Genomic DNA, 21,965 nt, shown 5'->3' with positions numbered 1-21,965 from the left:
GTGGTAGATTGGGCGCAGAAGTACCAACCAAGCCTGCGCAGGCAGTGCAAATGGCCAACAAGTCAGGTTCATGTTCCGCTATAGACCACTGGGTGGGCTTGTGACCTCGACAAATAGCGTGCCTTTAAACGCTTATTTCCAGAACTATTGCAAGTAAACGGCATGGCACCAGCTACGATTAAACGTCCTGCATCACCCTCGCCGCCAACCCAAACCTGAGCCCGAACCGTCAGAAGATGATGCGGATGAGAAAATTGCTGCTTTGCTGGTTTGACACCATCAAAAGAGTGATCAAGCAGGAGGATTCCCATCTGAACGGGGAGGTTATTGACTTCACCGGTATTGCTAGCCCTTCCTTGCCTTGCCTCCCATGCTGATCGGTACGAAGAGGATTGAAAGAAACGATTTGCTTAGAATGCCAATGCGACATAATAATTCTTGGTAAATGGCATGTTATATGTCAATTCAAGGTTTCGAGATTTGATACCCTGTTGGCAGAGTCCTGCGCTTTTGCGATGATACTCTTGAAGCACGACTGCGTAGCTTGAAATAGTCCTACAATTCGAGTCATCGAAACCCCCGACGCAGATGCTGCGCAGCGCGTTCTTGACCTGGCGGAGAAGAATTCAATAACGCCCCACCACACCATGTCTTGCGGTACTGATAAGAGATCTGCCTGACTAACCGCAGTGACACGGCCACGGCGCAAGTTGTATGACTGAAGGGGCGAGCACGTCTCTTCCCGTACTGCTCCGCAGCGCCTTTCAATGGCCCGGGTTTTCATCACCCTTCAGCGCAGTCAAAATGGTGAGTTATCAACAATCTTTGTGCGTTTCAAGGCGCTCCCAATGTGTATAAAAGCTAGGATATCTGCACTTCGCAATACCATCAATTTCCTGGCTATTTCTCAATTCGGCTAGTATATAACATGGATGATGATATCGCCGCACTCGTTGGTCTTTCATCATATTTTACTTTCTGTTCTGTAACAAAAAGCATGTCATCAGGTTATCGACAATGGTTCTGGCATGTGCAAAGCTGGGTGTGAGTTTTCTGTGGTATAACATGTTCTTAAGTAACGTATTTCTTTAGTCGCCGGTATGTTCTACTTCTTATCAGGTTCTCCTTGGTTCAATGTTTCCTGGTGTCATTCTAGGAGACGATGCGCCTCGTGCTGTTTTTCCGTCAGTTCACAGCCTCCTGACTGTAAACCTTAACCAACATCCTTTCTAGGTCCATCGTCGGTCGCCCCCGTCTGCAGAATGTCATGGTCGGGATGGGCAACAAAGATGCGTACGTTGGGTAAGTGTCTCTCGCTGTCAGCTGCCGATGAATGTAACTGAGCTAATTTTATCAGCGATGAGGCCCAAGCCAAGCGAGGCATATTGACCTTGAAGTATCCCATTGAGCATGGCATTGTCACCAACTGGGACGATATGGAGAAGATCTGGCACCACACGTTTTTCAACGAGCTTCGCGTCGCCCCTGAGGAACACCCGGTGCTTCTAACAGAGGCGCCCAAGAATCCCAAAGCCAACAGAGAGAAAATGACCCAGATTATGTTTGAGACTTTCAACGTACCAGCGTTCTATGTCTCTATTCAGGCGGTACTCTCTCTTTACGCTACGGGGCGTACCACCGGCATTGTCATGGACTCCGGGGATGGTGTTTCCCATACCGTCCCAATTTATGAGGGTTTCTCCCTTCCACATGCTATCTTACGCTTGGATCTGGCCGGTCGGGACATTACTGATCAGCTGGTCAAGAATTTGGGAGAGCGAGGGTACAGTCTGGGCAACAGCTCTGCTGAACGCGAAATTGTTCGTGACATCAAGGAGAAGCTCTGTTACGTTGCTCTGGATTTTGACCAGGAGCTGGATACGTCCATGAGGTCTTCGGCAATCGAGAAGGACTACGAGTTGCCGGATGGTCAGATCATCACCATTGGCAATGAAAGGTTTAGCTGTTTCATATTCATTACAGGTTTCTGTGCTAAATCTATTCTAGATTTCGTGCACCAGAGGCGTTATTCAACCCTCCCATGGTTGGAATGGAGGCTTCTGGCATCCATGAAACTACGTGAGTGATTGATCAAAGCACTAGTTGGGACACATATCCATTTTCTTCAGGTACAATTGTATCTACAAGTGCGATTTAGACATCCGTCGCGAGCTGTACAATAACATCGTCCTTTCTGGAGGTACTACCATGTTCCCTGGTTTGCCTGACCGCATGCAGAAGGAGATGACTGCTTTGGCTCCGACTAGTATTAAGGCATGTGGCGCGCTGCGTTCTCCCTTATTTGCTGATAATCTGTCTCTCTATCAGGTCAAAGTTGTCGCCTCTCCTGAGAGGAAATACTCTGTCTGGATTGGTGGCTCTATCTTGGGGTCGCTCAGTACCTTCCAGAACATGTGGATCTCCAAGCAGGAGTACGATGAAAGTGGGCCCAGTATCGTCCATCGCAGTGAGTTTCCTACCCGAAAGAGTCGGCCTGCTTCGCGTCTTATGCATTTGATTTCTAGAGTGCTTCTGACCCCTCGAGAACAGACTTTCCATATGTACTTATAGTCCAGCATGCCAATGGAATGTCATTGGGCTATCATTTGAGAACACAGAACCTGGCAGTACGCTCTGTATCCATGTCACAGATTACGGAACAGTAATAAATAATTATACGGCAAGCGTTCTACACAACTCCAGAAAGCGGGTGAAAGCGATTGATAGCAATGCGGAAATAAGGAATAATCCAAATAAGATACGAAGAAACGATGTCCTAGTAGGTGTTCCATAATCAAAGTCGAGCCATCTAAACGGTCAGATCGAAGTATACATTCGAGAGCCCAAAAGGCTTGGAATATTCATCTTTGATCTCAGGCGCAGTGCCAGCCTGCGAACCAGACGGCCCGTTGTTCTGCTTTGGTGATCATTACATACGTGTATGTGCGTGCAATAAGTTGATAGAGCGCACCTGCGGACTTCTAGGGAATACAGCATGCTCTTCGTCAAGCTTCATGACATCCCTCGAATCAGGATCTGAAAGGTCTATGACATTGTTATCATCCTTCACGGCCTTATTGACTCGCATCTATCACAGAAATATCTTAGCATCCTGAAGCCCTAAATTATGAACAACGAACATAAAGAAACTCAATCTCTTCATCCTCTATTACAATGATATCTTTGACGTCCGGTTTTAACGCGCTGGTTTCACGGACGGGTTGGGGTCGCGGTGCGATGTCCTGTGCTTGCAGCACATCTAATTGGCGCAGTCAATATCCCTCGTCAGAGCCTACGCGTTGTGCCAACGCACCGAGGGGCCGATACTTGAAGCGAAAGGTAACGATGGGATCGTCTCGAGGCTTTGTGAAATAATATGATTTGTGCTGGCTCCGATTGATGCTGTCAATATGTCTTGGCGCTCCGAGACTGGAGTGATATGTCACGCAGGGCGTACAAGTTAGAAGGAGGCGGCGTCGCACCTGGCCTCATGGTCAATTCCTTTCTTATTATGCTCATGGTACACACGACGAGTCAGATCAGCCCCTTGACTAATATTGTTCAGAGGAGGGCGGTGATTGCGACTTCGTCGTCGCTCGACGCGATAGAGTGCCACTTCAATTTCGCCCAGACTAGGGGGAGCGACGACATCAAGATACGCATCGTCGTCTGGACAGAGGTCAGTCGAGGGCGAGTTGCTGAAACAATGTACTCGCCCGTAAGATTGAGTTTTGTAAACATGAATGGCCTCTTGGAGCTATCTGAATCCCTGACGCCGCCTAGGAAAACGTGGTTTCTTCGCAGAGTATCGGTATACCGGGGGGGGTAGGTGGTACCGTCGATAGACGGGTTGCCCCGCGTAGGCGACGAAACAACGGAATCTTTCCAGTGAAGACTAAAAGTCTACAACGTTGCAGCATTGGAAGCAAGAAGAAAAGGATATATGCACCTTGTTGGCCTCCGACGCGATCCAGCAAGTCACCCTGGTGCCGTCGACGGTCACCCCGTATTCCTCTGCCTCAACGCCGTCGATAGATACCCAGGCAGAGAATTCACCGAAAGAGAGCATGTATGGAGAAAAGGAACAAACAAAACAGACCGAAATAAAAGTCCCCGTGAGAAGCACCTTCCTAAGCGACTATTATGCGAAGATGACGCGATATCATTTTTGATTCAGGCTCCCATTCTCAATGTCCTGCTCTCTCTTCGCCATCGACCACCACGATGAGCTCTTCGTCGCTGTCTACCATCAATGAACTGCTCGCCGGAAGCGTTGGAGGCGCTGCCCAGGTCGTCGTCGGCCAGCCCCTTGACACTGTCAAAACGCGTGCACAAATAGCACCCAGTTCAGTACCATCTTATATTCGCGGCAAGGGTTACTCACGATGAAGTGAATATACAGGAGGGATGTTCGTGCGTATATATCTCCTTAAACGACGCGCACGTTCTTACGAATACCCTGCAGAAAGGGCCTATGGATATTCTCGTACAGACTGTACGGAAAGAGGGATTTTTTGCGCTATACAAAGGCCAGTGAAAAGCATACGCTATTACGCCCTTATCTAACATGTCTTTAGGTATGGCTAGCCCTCTCTTCGGTATCGCTGGGGTCAATTCGCTGCTGTTTGCCTCGTATGGTATATCACGGCGAATAATCTCACCTTACCCTCAATTGAGCCTACCTCAAATCGCATTGGCAGGGAGTATGGCCGGAGCTGCTAATGCCATACTAGCGAGCCCAGGTAACCGTTAGCTACATCTACGTCAAATCTTTGGCTAACATATTGTAGTAGAGATGTTTAAGGTACTGATGCAGGGCCAGTATGGAAGTGCAACAGACAAGCGTTTAAGAAGAGTAGTGAGTGACCAGTGGTCACAATGGGGGTTCAGGAAGGGTATCATGCGTGGCTACTGGGTAACCGTGGCTCGAGAGATACCAGCATATGCTGGGTTTGTTCAGTTTCTAGCCATCCCTTGACCTTTTTGACGCCAGTTTCAGATTCTACACTGGTACGTCTCTTAATATCTCACTTATGTCCCTTATTATCATTTTATTAGCCTACGAATTTTCGAAGCGGAAATTTGCCTCTGCCTATGGTAAAGATTTACCCGTATGGGCATTGCTGGCCAGCGGCTCAACCGGAGGCGTAAGTGATAGCATATGAGAGTCGTAGCCTCCCGTTTAGACATTGTAGATCTCTTATTGGCTGGCTTGTTATCCACTCGGTAGGTCGGAGTCAGATCAGAGTAAAAATTATATTCATTCCCAATTAGATGTCATCAAATCCCGTGTACAGCTGAGGCCTACGCCACCCTCAGGTACGCCGGTGCAGTATATTGCTCATGAAACCAGAGCTATAATGGCGGAGTCTGGCCTGTAAGTCATCCTGTCGCCATGGCTGTCGACTCTTCATTTGTATTGCAATATCATAGCCCTGGTTTATTCCGTGGACTTACGCCCTCCAGTAAGACTTTGTCCGCATTGACGTTTTGGCCATCTTCTGATATTGCTTGTATGTCAGTACTGAGAAGGTAGATGGTGCCTCTTTTTTGTGGATCCAGAACTCAAAAGACCGTCCTCATTCTCCAGTATTCCGGCGGCAGCGGCTACCTTTGCTGCGTTTGAATTGACAAGAGGTCTGGAGCTATTCTCATTGACTTCGCACGTTCTTACTCACTACAAACCCAGAATATCTAGCTGAATTGACAGGTGTTTGAGGAAAGATCAAAGGTATGCAGTATTCTAGTGCTTCCCCAGTTGCACTAACAAAATGTCAGCAGTTAAAGATAGTTGTGCTTGTTTAGTAATAAATGTTGAAAACACGTTCGTATATTGTGCCAGCAGATTCATTTAAAATGAAATATGGGTGAAGTATGAAAGACACCACACCAGTCCCTGTTTTGTTTGCAGACGATAGCACTTTATGATGCTGTCAGCCTCTGCCAGAACACAGAAAGATCCCAAACTGGTTAGATAGGTTGTGAGATTCTTTAACCCCGCGATCCGTTGCGACCACATCGATTTCGGTTTCCTGGTCTATTAAATATTACAGTAACGGCGCGGTTTGGCTCAACCAAAGTGCTTTTCGCGATCTTTGCTGCCAGCATCTTCACCCTGACTATATCCGGCTCACCGATGAGATATTCATCCGCGTGCAGATACATCGCGGCGGCCACCTTGCATGTGCTTGTCTTCCTTCATCCGATAGGAAGAAATCTACTGCGCCAAAGAAATCTGTGAATTCGAACGCAGATCCGCATCTGTTCTTCTTCGTCAATGAGTGGGAAGGTGTGCTAAGGGCACAAGCAAATCAGAAGTGTCCACAGGAGATTGAGCTACGCATGCTCACAACCAAAAGTTCCGACGACGTCGATGTTGCCCGACTTCGCCCTCAAGAGACATCTCAGCCCAACCCGGACCTTCTCCGCATCAGGCTGCACTTTGCTTGCGAGCATCTTGATCTGGCCTGAATGAGGAACCTCCTTCAACAATGTTTCCGGATTGGCGCCGAGCGCCTCTGCGATCTTCCCTTTGGCGTGAATCCTCCATCCTTTCTCGTCAGCGAGTTTTCAAAAATCGCGTAGGTCGGGTTAGAAGTTTCACATTGGAGCGTGAACCAGTGTAGGCTAAAAGGTTCGGCTTGGACGAGGTCGTAACCAGTGTTTAGAAAGTCGGTGAGGTCCCCATCTTTGCCAGTTTAGGGTTCCAGAGGGACAAGAAGACCACAACTGACAACTAGATCGAGGGCTGTAGACGTTGACAGACATCTTATCCAGAATGTCGGTATTATCAAAAGATAAGGTTTGAAAAGAAAGTGTGTGGACGTGGTGAATGCGATACCTGTACTTTATATGTTGATCATAGCTATTTTTGAGAATTTAACTGTACTGTGTTGTGCCCGGTCGGAGATTATTACAACTAAAACCACACGTCTCCGCGAAGGCTTCAATTATCATTGGTCCGATAAACAATTTCCCCTGCACGAAATGACGCTCAGAAATGTGATAGCGCCAAACATGGTTGAATTTACTCGCTTTTCTATCTTACACGCCTAACTGCACTCTCACGTCGTCGTATTCCTCTCACCATTCCCCTTTTTCCACGTTTCGTAGCACTCCAAGGTCACGGTGGCCATGAAGCCCGGGATACATTGCTCCGTTCCGACCCAATATCGCATCAAACTCTGTATCTCCTCCGGCGCACCTTCGCCTTGGGCCACAAGCTGCATGTTCACACCACTGGCGCCTTTTTCGGGTGAGAAGACGAAACTAGCATTTAAATCATATAGCGACGTGACTCTGACTTGACCGTTTGGATAAAAGGTCAGCTTCACACCTAGAATTGACTTGATGGCCTCCCGGAACTCAGCAGACTTTGACTGGAAGATCTATACAACTCGTTAGAGGAAAGAAAAAGACGACAAAATATACAGTGGCATACCTGTTGTAATCTCAAAAGCCTCTTCTCCTTCTGCGTTACAAGCTCCTCCAAATCTGTCTTTTCTTTCCTGACAAGCTCCCAACTCTCTCTGGGAACTAGTTCTTCTCCGGATCGCGCAGAGGTCGCCGCACCTGTACTACCGCTTCCTTCCAGATCCTTTAATCGCTTGATGAGCGCCTCGTTCTCTCCTTTCAGTCGGTCCATAGCGCTTTGCCGCAAATCTACCCAATCCTGCAGTGGATTCTCTTTCAGCTGCAGAATTCGTACCCCTGGCGGAACGTGTCGTCCACTAGCGACCTCCCCCCCAAGGTCAAATAGTTTTTGCTCGAGCTCTTCGACCTTGTCAAGATAGTGCTTGTTTTCCTCATTGCATTGAGCGAGAACTGCATGGAAGGTTAATATGTGCATGCCGGGTATGAGGTACAAATATACCTTCTTGAGCTTGAAGTTTCTGCGCCCTCTCCGCTCGAAGTAGATCTGCTCCTACGACAGAGCCGCGAGACGATGTGATGGCTTCTAACTCCAGTGTTAATTTTCTATTAACGCCTTTATATTCTTCAAGTAGAGCTTCGACATGCTGTAACCGCTGCATCTGGGTGTCATCAATGACTGCAGGACCTTCTTTCATCGCCTCTTCCGCCGTAAAACTAGCCTGATATAACGTGAAGATGGCTCAAGACATTGAAAAGAAGAAAATTCTTACCATCATCGCTTTTGAGAAGTCAACCTCCCTCTCAGCCAACTCCACTCGCCTTCGCTCCCGTTCAAGACTCTCCTTTAGGCCACTCATATCCGCTTCCAGACCCTTGATGCGCTCCTTCAACTCTCCCTCGCTTTCCCGTATTTCGTCCAGCTCGGTCTCCCTCGCTCTCAGCAGTGCGTTTGTAACGCCACTCTCTTCCAGTAGTTTGGCATGAGTTAGACGAAGCTCTGACAAACTTTGTGTTATGCTGATAGGCGTTCGTGAGGGTAACTGGGCCTCCACTTTGTTTTCCCTAGCAAGTACGATGAGGAAGGAGTCGAGAAACATCTAGAGACATACCACTCTTGTCTTTCCTGTCTTCCCCCTTCCACCTGTGCTTCCAACTCCACGACCTGGCGTCGCAACTCATCCATGCCCCGTAGTTTTCGCTCCAAACCTCGCTTTTCCTCCTTCAATACTTCGACGCTTTGACTCCGCGCCTTCAAAACACGTAATTCTGCATTTTCAGACTCTAGTTGACGAAGGTAAGTGGCCTGCCGGCGCAGTTCTTCTCGAATGATTGTCATGTCCTCGTTATCCTCTCGTCGTGGCGGTTCTTCTAAATTATTCATTGATTCCTGCAAATCATGCATGGCGCGCAGACGTTCTTCTGCGAGCTCCTTTGTTTGCACGAGCTCTTCTTCCAGAAGCTGCACTTGTCGCGTCAAAGTACTGATTTTGGATTCCTGATTAACACTTGTCTGTGACGTTGACCTTGATAGCGAGGAATGGGAGTCCTGAAGGTCTTCATATTCCTCTCGTAGTGTCGTTAGACTTGCCCGTAGAGAGCGTAGTTCTGCATCAGTATTTTTCTATGCATGATCAGAATGACCCCAACTTTGACCGGTAAAACATACCTTTTCGTCTTCCCTCTCTGTCCTTTCACGTTCCTTCTCTTCGCGTTCCTCTGTCTCCCTGTCAGAAAACCACCGGCGATCCCTTTCAAGCCTCTCCACCGTCAAGTCCCGCTCCCTCAGCTTCGTCTCGAGCTCCATCTTTGTAGTCTGAAGAGAGGCCAGCTGTCTTTCGAGGGACGCGTGTGCCATAGTCGAAGAGAAAGCTTGGGAACGCTGTTGACGACGAGCTGTAGAAAGGCGTGGATCTTTGAAAGAGGTAAGTCTAGGATTCGGTAGACCGAGGTGGGGCTGACCTACCCCGCTCTAGTTCTGCGGCCAGCGAGTCCCGCTTTGTAGCAGTCGACCTTGAGAAAAAAGGAATTTGGGACGAGGACGAGGACGAGCCATCTCTATGAATCATCGTTGTTAAAGAGCAGATTGAGTGGCGGTACAGAGCGCTAGCTGTTCACATCCACGTGCAGCGCGATTTCCGAACATTGTTTCTTCTTTTTTTTTCTTCTGGAAGAATCGATTTATTTGATTGACATCCAGTGCACGTCCAGTTTCTTCCTGGCATTAATACTATGAACGAATGTTTCAGTCCTTTGCAAAGCAGAAGGAGAAAGACCGGCTAGAATCTGCTAGAGATAAAGCAACGATCCACGATCACGTCACCGCTTTGCTCAATGGCACCACTCGGACCTAAAACTTGTCTGCCTCGACGATGGTCTCCACGGTACCCAATGCTCTTCTTCTAGCTTCTCTTCCTGACCTATCGACACCTCATTTTCTCTCGCCGGTTATCATCACTGCCGCAACCAGCGCCCAGAAGCGACTCGTCATTGTCCTGTATTCTCCTCTCTTTACTTCACCTAATGGTGAAGTTAGAGAGTCCGTCATTTCGCACACAGAGCGGTGGGATGACGTTCAGCGACTTTTAACCTTCACGTATGTCCAGGCAACCAAAGCTGCACAGGAGCTGGACAAGGTGCTGTTGGAAGTCGATGTATTGCTCAAGACGGTAAACGAGGGCTTACCGGAGTTTTCTGTGGAGACGAATGCGGTATTCCGGGTACAAGGAGGTGTGTGTGTCGTTACTTCAGCTTAGCGTCCGCTTCGCTTATCCGATGACCAGATACAGTCGCACCGCTGTTGTCGTTGCCTGTACCACAGCATTATGTCGCTCCAGACATGGACGCTGAGCTCCACCATCAGCCATTAACATCTTCAACCCGAGATGTATCCTATCCACCCTTGTACCCTGTCACCGCCCTAGGCGGCACCTTTGATCACCTGCACGCAGGGCACAAGATTCTATTGAGTATGGGAGCATGGATAACCAGCGAGAGACTTATCGTGGGCATTACGGGTGACGAATTACTCAAGAATAAGGCGTATAAACACGTTTTGGAAGACATACAGACCCGTAAGGACCGTGTCCGGAACTTCCTGACTCTTTTTAGGCCGGGTATCGTTTATGAGATCGTCATTATCAGCGACGTGTACGGTCCAACTGGCTGGGACCCAAATATACAGGCGTTGGTAGTCAGCGCCGAGACAATGAGCGGAGCGAAAGCTAGTAAGTGCTCTACTCGTGGAGTCATACAGAGCTAAAACTTATGTCCAGTCATTTCTCATCGGGCAAGCCAATCTCTGCCAGCACTGGAGATTTTCATTATTGACGTTATCTCACCGACGTCATCCAAGCTTGACCACGAAGACCATGAGATCTTGAAACAGACCAAGATGAGCAGTACATTCATTCGAGAGTGGATTTCCAAGCAAGCAAGTGGTGAGGATTAATCTAATCGAAAGGACATGTCATGTAGTGGGAATAGAAGCATGAATACGGCTTATGGTCCAGGATGTCGAGGCCACAGAGCCTTTTGCTTCTGAAATGTCTCTGTCTAGAATTGGCGCTTTCCTCAGTTTGAATGATACTCCCACTTGGAAAGGTGCATTATCACAAAGTCGACGGCATTAGTATCTTCCAAGTGAGATGTTTCCCCGCAACGTTTTAGGTAGCGGAACCGACGATGGAACATGTTCGAGTTGTAAATTCCGTACAAGAAATTCCGGCGCGATGATAATCGCGAACGCGCCCCAGTGATTATATTTAGGGGACCCGGGTTAGATAATGACGCCATAGTAGAATTGCACGTGTATGCCGGGCCTTTTCAGCCAGCGACACGGACCATCATAGCCATCTTGCTTCCAACATCCATCTTCACCGTCTCTTGCAATGGCGAGAGGCTTGCCACTGCTGACCTCGTCGACGCCGACCGCCATCGCGTCTGCCGACGTCTGGATCGGCCATGTGTGAGTGCTATGCCGGAAGCTTCATCCGTGTCTCTGACCCAGTTTCAGCCAACTACGTGACCTTGTCGTGTGTCCAAAGGAACGCGGCGTTCTCAACTATGTGAGGCAAAATGCTATCGTTGAGCAGAGCATAAATGTCCCGGATTCGGTACGTAATTAGTTTCTACGCCGCCACGCTCGTCATTCACCGTCTTCAACGTGAAGGCGCCGTGCAAGCTAGTACAGCTCCCATTCACACCGAATACTCTCGCGTCTATGCAAATTCCAAACACTGATGAGGTTCTTTTGGCTGCTGGTGGTCAGAAGGCCGAAATACATTTCTCCACATACGCAGCTTCCTCTTCCTCACATGGTCGAGCGAAGCTGCAATGGCGCTTTGAGGATAACCTCCCTGGCTCCATTAACAACTCTGTATTTTTAACGTCCTTAAGCATGACCCAATCTCATGAAAGTAGTATCGAACCTCGCGTCGTAATCAGCAACAACGATGGGACTGTCAGGTTCTTTGATGTTCCCATCCGGACACGTTATCGCACCAAGTTGCAAGAGGCTGGCTGTCTTGAACTCAGGGTTCCTATCAACCACTGTGCGCTTCGATATCTCCTTGCCCGTCAGATTCCAATTGATATTTGGTAATCTAGCGTCTATATCGCCTGATGGAAGAACACTTCTCTCTGTCGGAGACACATCCAAAGTCTTTTTGCACAGACTCATAGGTGGATCACGGATCAATATCCACCCAATCGCTACGCTTTCCCTTCCTCCACCTGAGGCCTCGCCGCTCCCATATGCATCAACTGCATTAGTCGCGTCATTCTCGACCTCCTTTTCCTCTGACGGCACCAAGTATGCTGTAGCTTCTCAAGAAGGGGTTGTTGCAGTCTGGGATGTTCGAAGCACTAAACCGTTGAAGACGTTCCACACTGACAAAAATCGTGTACCTCTGGGCCACGGGGGAGCAACTGGCTGGCTCTCAGACGATCCGTGGGAGTGGACAAGCGGCAGCTGTAAAGCACCCGGATGGAGTGTTCGCAGTGTTAAGTTCGGGCATGGAGGAAGGAATGGCCTGGGTAAAGAGTTAATGACATTCACAGAGGTACGTTTCATACAGATACGCTACCCATTGCGGCAAAGGCCTGATCTCCATATTTTACAGCACACTTCACTACTCCACGTTGTTGATGCCCGTACATTTGAAACAGAAGAGATAATCCACGTTCCTAGGTTTCCATCACCTCCCGCAGTTCAATCATCTGAACGTCCCCACAACACTAATCACCACCGCCAACGGTCTCCGCGAATAGAACAAGCCTCCCGTCCTGCGAGGAGTGCTACACTACCTGTCACGAGTTACGAAGTTTTCGAGCCGCCACCACCGCCGTCCTCTTTCATGTTCATGGCACTTGAAGATACGTTCCGCATCCCCTCCATGTCGCCTTCGTCGTCACAATCGCGTAGACGATCACGACTCCGAACATCCACAGATTTAAATTCGGCTCTAGAAGCTATGGATACCTATGAAGACGACGATCTTGTTGTCATACCACCTTTGGGCGATAGACAAGTAGAAAATGATGTCCAAACACTTTTGGGTCGACACGGGATACGTTCAAGGCATACTGGTGAAGATTCACGGGATCCTGTGGACTTCTATTATGGAGCCGCAAATGATAATCAGGGTGGAGAGGACGATATGGAAGTAGACGAATTGGAGTCTGACTGCATCCCATCTCACACTCCTTCACGCTCATCCTCACCCTCACCGTCTGTCCACATCAGTGCACCATCGCGATATCCTTCATTCTCTCCTGTAGGCTCACCGATCACCATGTCGTTTCGACAGCGACGTGCACAAAATGAAAGACCACTCGAAACACTTCCGAGGGACGAGGACAACCATCTGGACATCGCTGGAACATGCTTTGACCCTTCAGGAGCTTTTATATATGTTGCAACGACGGAAAGTGTAGCGGAATGGAGTGTGAATGGAGCTGAGAAGAGGTGGTGGCTGGATAATGATTGTTGGGCATGAAATTTTACTAGCTGTTATGATTTTCTTTTGTACTCACTTTATTTATCGTCATTCTCTGCTTGTAGTCTTTGGGCATGCTTGTACAATTATCTCTGTATCACCAGCATTACGGAAACCAGATATCAAATAGTGAAACAAAACACTTGAATATTCAAGCCTTCACGGTACCGAATCTAAATGCGCGACTTTTTTCCTCTAGGAATGCCCATGTCAACTCCTGCTTCCATCCCTTATCCTTCCAGTCATTCAGACTCTTGGGGAATTCGTCTATCTTCCCAGGAACGGAACTATCATGAGCAATGAGGAATAAAATATCGGGATGTGCATCCAGCTTGAGCAGCTTCTCTATTGTGGTAGTAGCTGTCTCGGGGTCAGCATAGACTGTCAATCCCGAGGGTATACCTAGCATGGGACTGTTGCGGGATAACAGATCAAACTGCGCATCCGAGGAGGACGAGAACTGCTTTGGGCAAACGGAAGACTTGGCAGAGTCAATGACATGTCCTGGACAAGGGCAACGTGCATGAAGGGTGGCCGTCGGCCTGAGCTGACCCGGATGATGGCAGCAGTCGCCTCCAAGGAGGATGAATGTTGTAGAAGTTACGCGTGCAAGGCCGGATATGTGGCCGGGATGGTGCTGCAGGTGATGTCAGTCTGGTGCGAACTAAGTATTCAATGATCCGAACCCCCGGTGTATCTAGAAGATAGAAGCTACCGTCACCAAAATAGTCCACAGCAGATAGGTCGGCAATGCGAAGGGTGCTATCTTCAAAGGAAAGCACTGTAACTTTGCGGTCTCTGTGAATAAGACGGTGTCAGTCCCTTTTAGTCACGTAAAAGTGATATGCAACGGACGCAAGATCGCTTTCCACGAGGGTCGCGTCGGGGAATTCGGGATATGTTCGTAAATCAGTCCCTTGACCGACAAGAAGTTCCGTCGTTGGAGGGAATGTCGCCATATCGCCTGATGGACGATGCCGTGAATATTGAGGCACGATCACACGGCAATATCAGCCAACGCACCGGTGTGATCTAAATGGGAGTGGCTACATTAACTCGTGATTAACGAGCCCTGTCTTGGGAGTGAAAATAAAGTGGATTCCGCTTACCTCCAGATTACGGCTTTAATGCTCTCTAGGTCAACACCACCAGCGGTTAGTCTCCCAGCGACATCGCCGTCTACGACCAAGGAATACGGCCCCATCTTTTTCCAGATCTCCAGCAGCCCCTGCACAGCTGGAGAGAGGTTGTTCTGGTCTTTGCGAATCCCCAGATCGAACATTACTCTTCCCTTGACAGGGTGTTCAATCAAGAAGGCGTATATGGGCCCATAGGCGCCTTCGAAGCCATCGAGGACAGGTTGCAAGAAAAATGAAGCAGGAGAGAGCGTCGCGTCGGTACCAACATTTATGGCTTTGACCGTTACGATTGAGTCGGAGGGTGGGATGCACACATCGAAAGGGGGAATCATGGCTGTCTCTGTCTAGACTCTTGGATCCCCCCCCCTAGCCTTTAAATAAGGTCTGCAGACGCGTGAGCTTTGAGTTTCGAACTGATACTATATTCGTACCTTGATATTGTGATTAGGGACAGGACTACTTCCGAATCGGAGTGAATTGTGACTGACTTATTGTGGTAAGTATCAACTATACCTATCTAACTCGATTAATGTAGAATGGCGTGTGTGACACGGGTCGGGAGCAGGGTCAACAGGGAGCACCGCCTACAGAATACTTTACCCGACAGAAAGGAGGCCGTGAGTGAGATGAATACTTGCATATTTATTGAGTACTGCAGCTGTGCATCTCTATCGGTGAGGTCGCACATTCATTGGCGCCGAGTCAGCCGATTTTTTTTAGTTCGGACCGGAGGTTGATAGTATCACGTGTGCGACGCGTCTGGCATCAGGCCTAGACGCGTCCCTCATCGGTGATTCAGCTGGAGACCTTGAGGAGACACAAAGCATACCCTTGATCAAACTCGGGGGCAGTAGGTCCCAGTGGGTCCACGATTCGAAAAGTAACAACTCCTGGTGAGTGTATCTACGAGCTAACTCGAGTCAACGTCCGAGTAAATAAATGCAAGTTACTAGCCCCTTCACCTCCTCATCGATCAAAGAGACATTGCTAATTTCGGTGAAACCCGCAAGCTCGGAGCACCGCCGTCTAAATTTTCATCGCGACGTGGATAGACTGCGACCAGCTCTTTTTCGAATAAGAAATTATCATTCTGGTCGCCGTTCTCGACATACCAGAAGCGGAGTAGTCCACTCGGATGCCAGGAAATTTGCACGAGGTTCGTTCAAATGGAGTAAGCAAATTAAGTTCTGGCATCACGCTGGTATGAGTCCGGCGGTCGTCCTTTATTTCCACCGACCATACAAATGGGATTAACTTAACTGAAGGTATCCGCGAAAGGAAGAGAAAATGAATAGAATCCCCGTTTGGCGGCGCGTGCAAGATGAAGCACCCCGTGCCGAATGACGTACATTGTGCAAAGTATCGTTACGGAATCATGATGACTAGACCTTTATCTGATAAGATAATGATTGCGCAATCGAGCATCGACTCTGACGCAGAGTTGCGGGCTCACTTCTACCGTCATCTTGTTCGCGTTGTACCACTCAACCAGGAATATCGAGGCACTTGAAGAAACTCTGTGGGGCCGCTGACTCTCCAACGCGAAATGTGGGCTCGCACTTTCCGTGCGACTGTGTTCGCTTCCAGGGTCCAGGCTGCTTCTACCTTTCTGCCGAAAACAAGACCTTGCCTCCCATCCGGAAAGCTAAATTTTCTTGGCATTACCCATCCTTCTCATCCGAATTCTCAATGGCGGTTGTTTCAGCACCAGGCCGGTCCCCACACTACCAAAAGCGCAACTCCAAATCCTGTGCCGAGCCCCAGCAACCAAGTGACCGTAGCTCAGCAGCGAAAAAATGATTGGAATATAGTCAAGCGGCTGATGGAAAACGTGTGGCCAAAGAATGACTGGAAGACGCGGGCCACGGTCGTTCTGGGCTTTGGACTTCTAATCTCAGGGAAGGCGCGTGGATGTTCCTACCTGCATGTCTCATATACCAGAACATTCTTTAGCTACTTAACGTGCAAGTCCCTCTGATATTCAAGAGCGTTGTAGATACCTTGAATGTGGACATCACTGCCTCAGCGGCAGTCTGGGCAGTAGCAGGTTTCCTAATTCTTGGATGTGTGTCTCGATTTCCTTCATCCGGAATGCTACTGACATTTCGTTCAGATGGCGCCGCACGAATAGGAGCTACAGTTTTTGGGGAGTTATTGAATGCCGTCTTTGCCAATATCGGTCAGCGAGCCATTCGGAAGGTGGCTCGCGAAACGTTTGAACAGCTCTTGAACATGAATCTTCAGTTTCACCTATCTCGTCAAACCGGTGGCCTAACAAGAGCTATAGACCGTGGTACAAAGTGAGCTCGTACATTCTTCACTTGAAGGACATATTTTAATTGACTGTCTCTAGAGGGATTGCATTTATTTTGCAAGCAGTCCTCTTCCGGATTATTCCTACAGCGCTGGAAATATCTCTCGTGTGTGGTATTTTGGTGGGCATTGCTTGTACACCCGTTGAGTATATGGAATTTGACGATGTTGTAGACTTACAAGTTCAGCTGGGATTTTGCGGCTATCACATTAGCAACTTTAGCCGCGTACACATGGTTCACCGTTCGAACAACCTCTTGGCGGTAAGAATTCGTTATGTGTAAAATGGTCGCTTCTCAATCGACCTGAAGGACGCGCTTCCGGCGGGAGGCCAATAAAGCTGACAATGCTGCCGCCACAACTGCTGTCGATTCTTTGATTAATTTCGAGGCTGTCAAGGTTTCAGATTTTTTCCGAAGAGCTCGAATATCTGCTCACTTATTTAGGGCAGCATTTTAACAACGAGAAATACGAAATCGCCCAGTACGATCGTCATTTGAAAGACTACGAGAAGTTCTCGACTAGGATCACCACCTCGTTAGCTTTCTTGAATTCTGGGCAGAATGCCATATTCTCCAGCGCTCTTACCATGACTATGTTTATGGCTGCTCAAGGAGTTATAAATGGTGAGTCCAAAAAGGCATGAATTACAAGCCTCTTATCCATTGTTCAGGGACAATGACAGTTGGAGATCTGGTGATGGTCAACCAACTGATCTTCCAACTGTCTTTCCCATTAAATTTCTTGGGGACAATCTATCGTGAGATGCGCCAAAACCTTTTGGACATGGAAGTCCTTTTCAAGCTTCGTGAGCAAAACCCACCACTTGAGGTCGATAGCCGTTCTGTCCTATAGGATTTTGCTCATCCTGACGTTTTTATCTACACAGGATGTACCTGGTGCCCTACCCCTGGACTTTCGCGGAGGCGCTATCCGCTTTGAGAATGTGAACTTTGGTTACCATCCTGATCGGCCTATATTCCGGAATCTGTCTTTCACTGTCCCCGCAGGCAAGAAAGTCGCGATAGTAGGACCTTCAGGCTGTGGAAAATCAACTATCTTCCGCCTTCTTTTCCGTTTCTATGATACGGAGTCAGGTCGCATCTTTATCGATGACCAAAACATCCGCAATATTCAGATGGAAAGTCTGCGACAAAGTATTGGTGTCGTTCCTCAAGATACGCCTTTGTTCCACGCGGACATCATGCACAATGTAAGATATGGACGATTGAGTGCCAGCGATGACGAGGTGATAGAAGCTACAAAAAGAGCCAATGTTTACGACACAATTATGCGACTGCCGGAAACTTTGAAGACCAAGGTCGGGGAACGCGGGCTGATGATCAGTGGTGGAGAGAAGCAGCGACTGGCCGTTGCTCGTGTTTTGCTAAAAGATCCGCAGATTCTCTTCTTCGATGAAGCGGTATGTTGGTATATCGTTGCTGTACTATGTTGACTGATAAGCTGCCAGACTTCTGCCTTGGATGCGCATACAGAACACGAATTAATGAAGAGCATCAATGACACGCTGCTGACGAAGACACGAACTAGTATCTTCATTGCACATCGGTTGCGTACCGTCGTTGAAGCGGGTGCGTCGACTGTTGTTTTATCTATACAGTTGACTGATTGTCATATAGACTTGATTATTGTTCTTAAGGATGGAAAAGTCGCCGAGCAAGGTACCCATGAGGAGCTCCTACGCAAACATGAGTTGTACTACAGTATGTGGATGCAGCAAGCGGCTGCTTTAGACTTGAAAAAGGACTAAGAGATGTCGCCTTAATGCCTTGTACGACTATCAGTACTGTAAGCGTTGACTAGACTTAAACACCACTATTTAAATTACTTGCGCGTCAGATATCACTCACTAACTTATCTTTCGTTCGCATATGCAACTAATGGATACAGATATTCAAACTCAGTATATGGGCGGCGGGACCCTTCTCAAGGGAGAACTCTTGGCATATTGCCACCCTTCAAGTAGATGGCCGGCGTTATTGAAGGCTTGAAACCAGCTGATTTTGCTGGTGGCTGACACCACAGTGTCCATGAGGCGCATTGGCTCATCCTTCAAAGCTAGAATGGCAGCCTCGTCGGGTTGTAGTTCCAGGGCCAAATTGACATCTGAGTTGGATTGTTGTGCAGTGGTGGTCGGTTGTCAACAATCTGGAATCGAACCTTCAAAGCTCCGGGGAGCAGGGGTTGTCTATCATGTCACTCTTGAAGAAGTTCAAGAATGCCTCCATCTTTGCGGGGTCGGGCATCGACTCTTGTTAGAAGATAATACGAGAGATGAATGCTTTCGAATTAAACTGCGATGTATTGGATTCCAAGTTGGAATTCGTCGAAGCTCGGCGACGCGGCATTGCCGAACTAGGACTAAAACTCAATGTTAGTGTAGCAGTGCGGGGAAATATTGCTGCATGCGGTATACTTCCCAATTGGTCCCACATTCCCTGTTAACCAACGTCGTCCTTATCTGGCGGTTCTTGGTCACAGTCAATCTTTGGACGAAGGATAAAGATACTTGATACCGAGGAATAGGCTGTAGTCGAACAAATTGGCAAGCCCTGAAAACTCAAAACATACAACTGAAATATCCACATTACACCTCGACAAAGGGCACTCCGCAGCGCGTCTAGTAGACTGTCTATATCATAAAATGAGTACTACGTGGTCATATTAAAGTATCATGGACTATTATTACAATACAAAGGTGAAGTGTGGATTCTTATCGCCAAGATGGGGCTCATTTGGAGCGCCTACAGCCACCGCTTCGGCCTTCTTCTCGTTAGCTTCCCGAAGATAGAGCATCTGCCGCAACGGTAAGTTCTTTGTCATTACAAAGACACAGAACATACCACAAAGGTCGCTACTATCATGCTAAGCGCGGTAAGCGCAATGGAAATGTAATAGGAACGATGGTAATAAGGCTGCAGGCGGGTATCGAATATTTGACCTATGCAAGCACCGGCAGAGCTGGTCCAAAGTCAGTAGGTGGAGACACCATATACTCAACATTTAGACACTCACTTCCCAACAAATTGCATGAGGCCGACCCCAGCTGCCCGCTTATAATGAGGGCCAAAATTATTTTGCGTCTAGGAAAGAGGATGGTCAGAAGAAATCAGGCGAAACGACATCGGAACCAACCCACCCATCCAACGTTGAGTGCAGTCGGTGTATAAAGACCCACTGCAACCACATAGACACTGAAATAACGCACTCCAACGGGCTTCGCTGTGACAAGAATGATGTAGCCCACGATCTGAATGAAGAAGTTCCCAATGATGAATGGTCCACGAAGGAAGAGGCGGTCAGAAAATTGAGCTTGGATCATGAATGAAAGCGCGGCGATGACATAGACCGGAACGGTAAGAAGCTGCGCGTGGTAAGAAGAGTATCCCATATCGCTGATAAGGACGGGCCTGAAGGAAGTGGGTGTTAGCTGAATGAGTATTGGTACATAAAGAGAACAAGCACTTACATGAATGTAGAAATAGCATAAAGCGTGACGTCTGCACCAAATTGGATGACACCACTGGCCCAAGTTCTCCAATCTTTGAATGCTAGAAGGACTAGTTGAATATCAAACTTTTCGTCTGGATCGTAATGCGTCATGTTCGTCTCATATCGAACAGCGCACATGTCCTTCTCGTCGTTATTCAAAAACCATGCCTGGTCAATGCGGTTTGGGATCCAAAAGTAGGCGACGGGAGCAAGAGCAACAGTGAAGAGTCCTTCAACAATGTATAACCATTGCCATCCAGACAAGGAGTCAGTGGAAATGTGTGTTAGACCAAACGCTAGAAGTCCACCTATACACTCGAAGCATTTAGGTTCGACAAAACAGAGGTGGTTAGCTTACTTGCCGAAACCTCCAGAAATTGCGGAACACAGGAAAATATAAGAAAGTCGTCTCCCCAACTCTTCACGACGGTAGGTCATCGTAAGGTAAGTTGCAATACAGGGGAAAACACCTATTCAAGAGCGTAAGCAAAGAAAAATATAATGGGAATGATTTGCCCACCGGCTTCAGACCAACCAAGAAGCACCCGAATCGCCATCAGCGGTCTATATGAGCCAGAAAATGGTGTAGCTATAGTAAGTGCCCCGAAAATCAGAGCAGAGACCGAAAGAACGAATTTCGGGGTAAGAAGCTTGAGCAAAACAGCATCTATGCGAATAGATAGGTGTCAAAATATCGCTTCAGAACAGACAGACGACGAACAAACGGGTTCAAAGATGACATAAGTCCTGCGATTTTGATAGCATCAGATGGAAGAAGTTGAACGACAATTTCAGTCACGAACGCGTACTAGAGAGAAAGAATCAATACGGAAGATTAGAAGTGAGAAGGAATCGAACATACAACCACTGAAACGGCAGCTCCGTATTGGTTGCCGACAAGATGCAGATCTGTCGCCATCCCAGCAATTTTGGCATTACCGATGCTAGTTAAGAATGCGATTTATTATATGCAAAAGGACTGACAAGGGAACAGTTGCTGACTTTCCACGGTCAAGAAAACACGCGAAATACATGACACCGAACATTGGAATCAAGAATAAGTCGATCTACAAAGCGTTAAATTGTAAAAGACCGAAACTCGTATTCCCTCACCTTCTTCAACAGCCTGGCTTCGTCTTCCTGGTTGAGAGGAGACGTTTCTATGCCATTATGCTCCACCGAAGCAACAGCAACTTGAATGTGGGCTGCCTTTCCGGAAAGCTCGTCGTCGCTGGAAGATTTCTGCAAAGTAAGAAATTAGCGCCATCTGTTCAGACGATGGAATAAGAAAATTCACGATGCCCATCTTTGTAATGCGGGGAGCAGAAGTGACCGTTGTGGCCACTGGCAGAGTTATAAGAACAGTCTGGGCAAATGATAAGCGTCTGCCATCACCCTATATTCCTGACATCCACCGAGCCCGCAGATAAAGTTATACGTTGCAAGATTTCGTTATCCGTTCCGCCCACAGAATTCCGCGCAGATGCGCAACCAACTCCCAAGGTCAATATACTTTCTTATCTCGGAATTGTTGCGTATCGCCAATATGGATTTGAAACTCGACTGCCGCTGGCCCGAATCGTCGTTCACGAGGCACCACTTGGGCACAACTCTGGACCCACATCGGACT

The 21,965-nt window shown here is 48.1% G+C and overlaps 9 protein-coding genes across 9 annotated transcripts; 5 read left to right on the top strand and 4 right to left on the bottom strand.

Moving 5' to 3' along the window:
* Positions 1–445: 445 nt before the first annotated feature.
* Positions 446–2,667, top strand: BT62DRAFT_984546 (YFL039Cp-like protein; the record flags this gene model as incomplete). The annotated part of the gene is made up of 8 exons (XM_043189866.1): positions 446–470; positions 1,157–1,184; positions 1,234–1,302; positions 1,358–1,957; positions 2,008–2,079; positions 2,130–2,274; positions 2,329–2,467; positions 2,526–2,667. The coding sequence occupies 8 exons, from the start codon at positions 446–448 to the stop codon at positions 2,534–2,536; spliced, it is 1,089 nt and encodes a 362-aa protein (XP_043044914.1). The 3' UTR covers positions 2,537–2,667.
* BT62DRAFT_1071981 (uncharacterized protein) lies at positions 2,602–4,078 on the bottom strand. The gene is made up of 7 exons (XM_043178820.1): positions 3,950–4,078; positions 3,717–3,903; positions 3,483–3,669; positions 3,314–3,429; positions 3,141–3,259; positions 2,972–3,088; positions 2,602–2,917 (listed from the first exon to the last, which is right to left on the bottom strand). Exons 1-7 carry the CDS (start codon positions 4,067–4,069, stop codon positions 2,810–2,812), a joined length of 954 nt encoding a protein of 317 aa, XP_043044913.1. The 5' UTR covers positions 4,070–4,078; the 3' UTR covers positions 2,602–2,809.
* A 146-nt stretch (positions 4,079–4,224) lies between these two features.
* Positions 4,225–5,843, top strand: BT62DRAFT_942340 (mitochondrial carrier; the record flags this gene model as incomplete). The annotated part of the gene is made up of 13 exons (XM_043187828.1): positions 4,225–4,345; positions 4,403–4,413; positions 4,466–4,529; positions 4,578–4,742; positions 4,791–4,950; positions 5,000–5,010; positions 5,059–5,147; positions 5,196–5,226; positions 5,275–5,377; positions 5,434–5,532; positions 5,591–5,637; positions 5,690–5,731; positions 5,782–5,843. 12 exons carry the CDS (start codon positions 4,225–4,227, stop codon positions 5,716–5,718), a joined length of 930 nt encoding a protein of 309 aa, XP_043044912.1. The 3' UTR covers positions 5,719–5,731; positions 5,782–5,843.
* A 1,061-nt stretch (positions 5,844–6,904) lies between these two features.
* On the bottom strand, positions 6,905–9,591 carry BT62DRAFT_422091 (uncharacterized protein). Its single transcript, XM_043180844.1, has 7 exons — positions 9,338–9,591; positions 9,041–9,285; positions 8,484–8,995; positions 8,145–8,436; positions 7,874–8,093; positions 7,442–7,824; positions 6,905–7,388 (listed from the first exon to the last, which is right to left on the bottom strand). The coding sequence occupies exons 1-7, from the start codon at positions 9,438–9,440 to the stop codon at positions 7,065–7,067; spliced, it is 2,079 nt and encodes a 692-aa protein (XP_043044911.1). The 5' UTR covers positions 9,441–9,591; the 3' UTR covers positions 6,905–7,064.
* On the top strand, positions 9,397–10,981 carry BT62DRAFT_1071978 (Nucleotidylyl transferase). The gene is made up of 3 exons (XM_043178819.1): positions 9,397–10,101; positions 10,155–10,598; positions 10,647–10,981. Exons 1-3 carry the CDS (start codon positions 9,744–9,746, stop codon positions 10,820–10,822), a joined length of 978 nt encoding a protein of 325 aa, XP_043044910.1. The 5' UTR covers positions 9,397–9,743; the 3' UTR covers positions 10,823–10,981.
* Positions 10,982–11,207: 226 nt separating this feature from the next.
* On the top strand, positions 11,208–13,513 carry BT62DRAFT_961259 (uncharacterized protein). The gene is made up of 5 exons (XM_043188588.1): positions 11,208–11,338; positions 11,387–11,486; positions 11,543–11,924; positions 11,980–12,434; positions 12,495–13,513. The coding sequence occupies exons 1-5, from the start codon at positions 11,262–11,264 to the stop codon at positions 13,368–13,370; spliced, it is 1,890 nt and encodes a 629-aa protein (XP_043044909.1). The 5' UTR covers positions 11,208–11,261; the 3' UTR covers positions 13,371–13,513.
* On the bottom strand, positions 13,444–14,915 carry BT62DRAFT_927111 (Metallo-hydrolase/oxidoreductase). Its single transcript, XM_043185178.1, has 5 exons — positions 14,480–14,915; positions 14,394–14,416; positions 14,226–14,334; positions 14,057–14,168; positions 13,444–14,007 (listed from the first exon to the last, which is right to left on the bottom strand). Exons 1-5 carry the CDS (start codon positions 14,839–14,841, stop codon positions 13,522–13,524), a joined length of 1,092 nt encoding a protein of 363 aa, XP_043044908.1. The 5' UTR covers positions 14,842–14,915; the 3' UTR covers positions 13,444–13,521.
* A 1,140-nt stretch (positions 14,916–16,055) lies between these two features.
* Positions 16,056–18,593, top strand: BT62DRAFT_883950 (iron-sulfur clusters transporter ATM1; the record flags this gene model as incomplete). Its single annotated transcript, XM_043182783.1, has 11 exons — positions 16,056–16,436; positions 16,463–16,574; positions 16,623–16,809; positions 16,863–16,944; positions 16,997–17,085; positions 17,134–17,221; positions 17,274–17,448; positions 17,496–17,653; positions 17,712–18,245; positions 18,294–18,414; positions 18,463–18,593. 11 exons carry the CDS (start codon positions 16,056–16,058, stop codon positions 18,591–18,593), a joined length of 2,058 nt encoding a protein of 685 aa, XP_043044907.1.
* Positions 18,594–19,482: 889 nt separating this feature from the next.
* On the bottom strand, positions 19,483–21,680 carry BT62DRAFT_942321 (MFS general substrate transporter). The gene is made up of 13 exons (XM_043187827.1): positions 21,633–21,680; positions 21,449–21,577; positions 21,338–21,402; positions 21,198–21,279; positions 21,139–21,143; positions 21,057–21,082; positions 20,856–21,002; positions 20,698–20,805; positions 20,313–20,643; positions 19,983–20,253; positions 19,859–19,926; positions 19,687–19,804; positions 19,483–19,639 (listed from the first exon to the last, which is right to left on the bottom strand). The coding sequence occupies exons 1-13, from the start codon at positions 21,639–21,641 to the stop codon at positions 19,529–19,531; spliced, it is 1,470 nt and encodes a 489-aa protein (XP_043044906.1). The 5' UTR covers positions 21,642–21,680; the 3' UTR covers positions 19,483–19,528.
* Positions 21,681–21,965: the final 285 nt, after the last annotated feature.

The sequence above is a fragment of the Guyanagaster necrorhizus genome, assembly GCF_019112545.1.
Source record: "Guyanagaster necrorhizus MCA 3950 unplaced genomic scaffold BT62scaffold_3, whole genome shotgun sequence".
NCBI classification, from domain to species: domain Eukaryota; kingdom Fungi; phylum Basidiomycota; class Agaricomycetes; order Agaricales; family Physalacriaceae; genus Guyanagaster; species Guyanagaster necrorhizus.
This window is presented reverse-complemented; position numbering and strand designations above follow the sequence as displayed.

Coding starts and splice junctions, on each gene's coding strand:
- BT62DRAFT_1071981 (XM_043178820.1), bottom strand. CDS start 4,069: ATGCTCTCTTTCGGTGAATTCTCTGCCTGGGTATCTATCGACGGCGTT. Junction 3,670..3,716: donor TACAAAACTCAATCTTACGG/GCGAGTACATTG, acceptor ACCTCTGTCCAG/ACGACGATGCGTATCTTGAT. Junction 3,430..3,482: donor GGAATTGACCATGAGGCCAG/GTGCGACGCCGC, acceptor ATATCACTCCAG/TCTCGGAGCGCCAAGACATA.
- BT62DRAFT_422091 (XM_043180844.1), bottom strand. CDS start 9,440: ATGATTCATAGAGATGGCTCGTCCTCGTCCTCGTCCCAAATTCCTTTT. Junction 9,286..9,337: donor GGCCGCAGAACTAGAGCGGG/GTAGGTCAGCCC, acceptor CCTCTTTCAAAG/ATCCACGCCTTTCTACAGCT. Junction 7,389..7,441: donor GGCTTTTGAGATTACAACAG/GTATGCCACTGT, acceptor CGAGTTGTATAG/ATCTTCCAGTCAAAGTCTGC.
- BT62DRAFT_1071978 (XM_043178819.1), top strand. CDS start 9,744: ATGGTCTCCACGGTACCCAATGCTCTTCTTCTAGCTTCTCTTCCTGAC. Junction 10,102..10,154: donor GGTATTCCGGGTACAAGGAG/GTGTGTGTGTCG, acceptor TCCGATGACCAG/ATACAGTCGCACCGCTGTTG. Junction 10,599..10,646: donor AATGAGCGGAGCGAAAGCTA/GTAAGTGCTCTA, acceptor ACTTATGTCCAG/TCATTTCTCATCGGGCAAGC.
- BT62DRAFT_961259 (XM_043188588.1), top strand. CDS start 11,262: ATGGCGAGAGGCTTGCCACTGCTGACCTCGTCGACGCCGACCGCCATC. Junction 11,339..11,386: donor GACGTCTGGATCGGCCATGT/GTGAGTGCTATG, acceptor ACCCAGTTTCAG/CCAACTACGTGACCTTGTCG. Junction 12,435..12,494: donor AGTTAATGACATTCACAGAG/GTACGTTTCATA, acceptor CATATTTTACAG/CACACTTCACTACTCCACGT.
- BT62DRAFT_927111 (XM_043185178.1), bottom strand. CDS start 14,841: ATGATTCCCCCTTTCGATGTGTGCATCCCACCCTCCGACTCAATCGTA. Junction 14,417..14,479: donor ATTAAAGCCGTAATCTGGAG/GTAAGCGGAATC, acceptor GAGTTAATGTAG/CCACTCCCATTTAGATCACA. Junction 14,169..14,225: donor CTCGTGGAAAGCGATCTTGC/GTCCGTTGCATA, acceptor TCTTATTCACAG/AGACCGCAAAGTTACAGTGC.
- BT62DRAFT_942321 (XM_043187827.1), bottom strand. Junction 21,403..21,448: donor AAGCCAGGCTGTTGAAGAAG/GTGAGGGAATAC, acceptor AACGCTTTGTAG/ATCGACTTATTCTTGATTCC. Junction 21,003..21,056: donor TGTCATCTTTGAACCCGTTT/GTTCGTCGTCTG, acceptor CTATTCGCATAG/ATGCTGTTTTGCTCAAGCTT.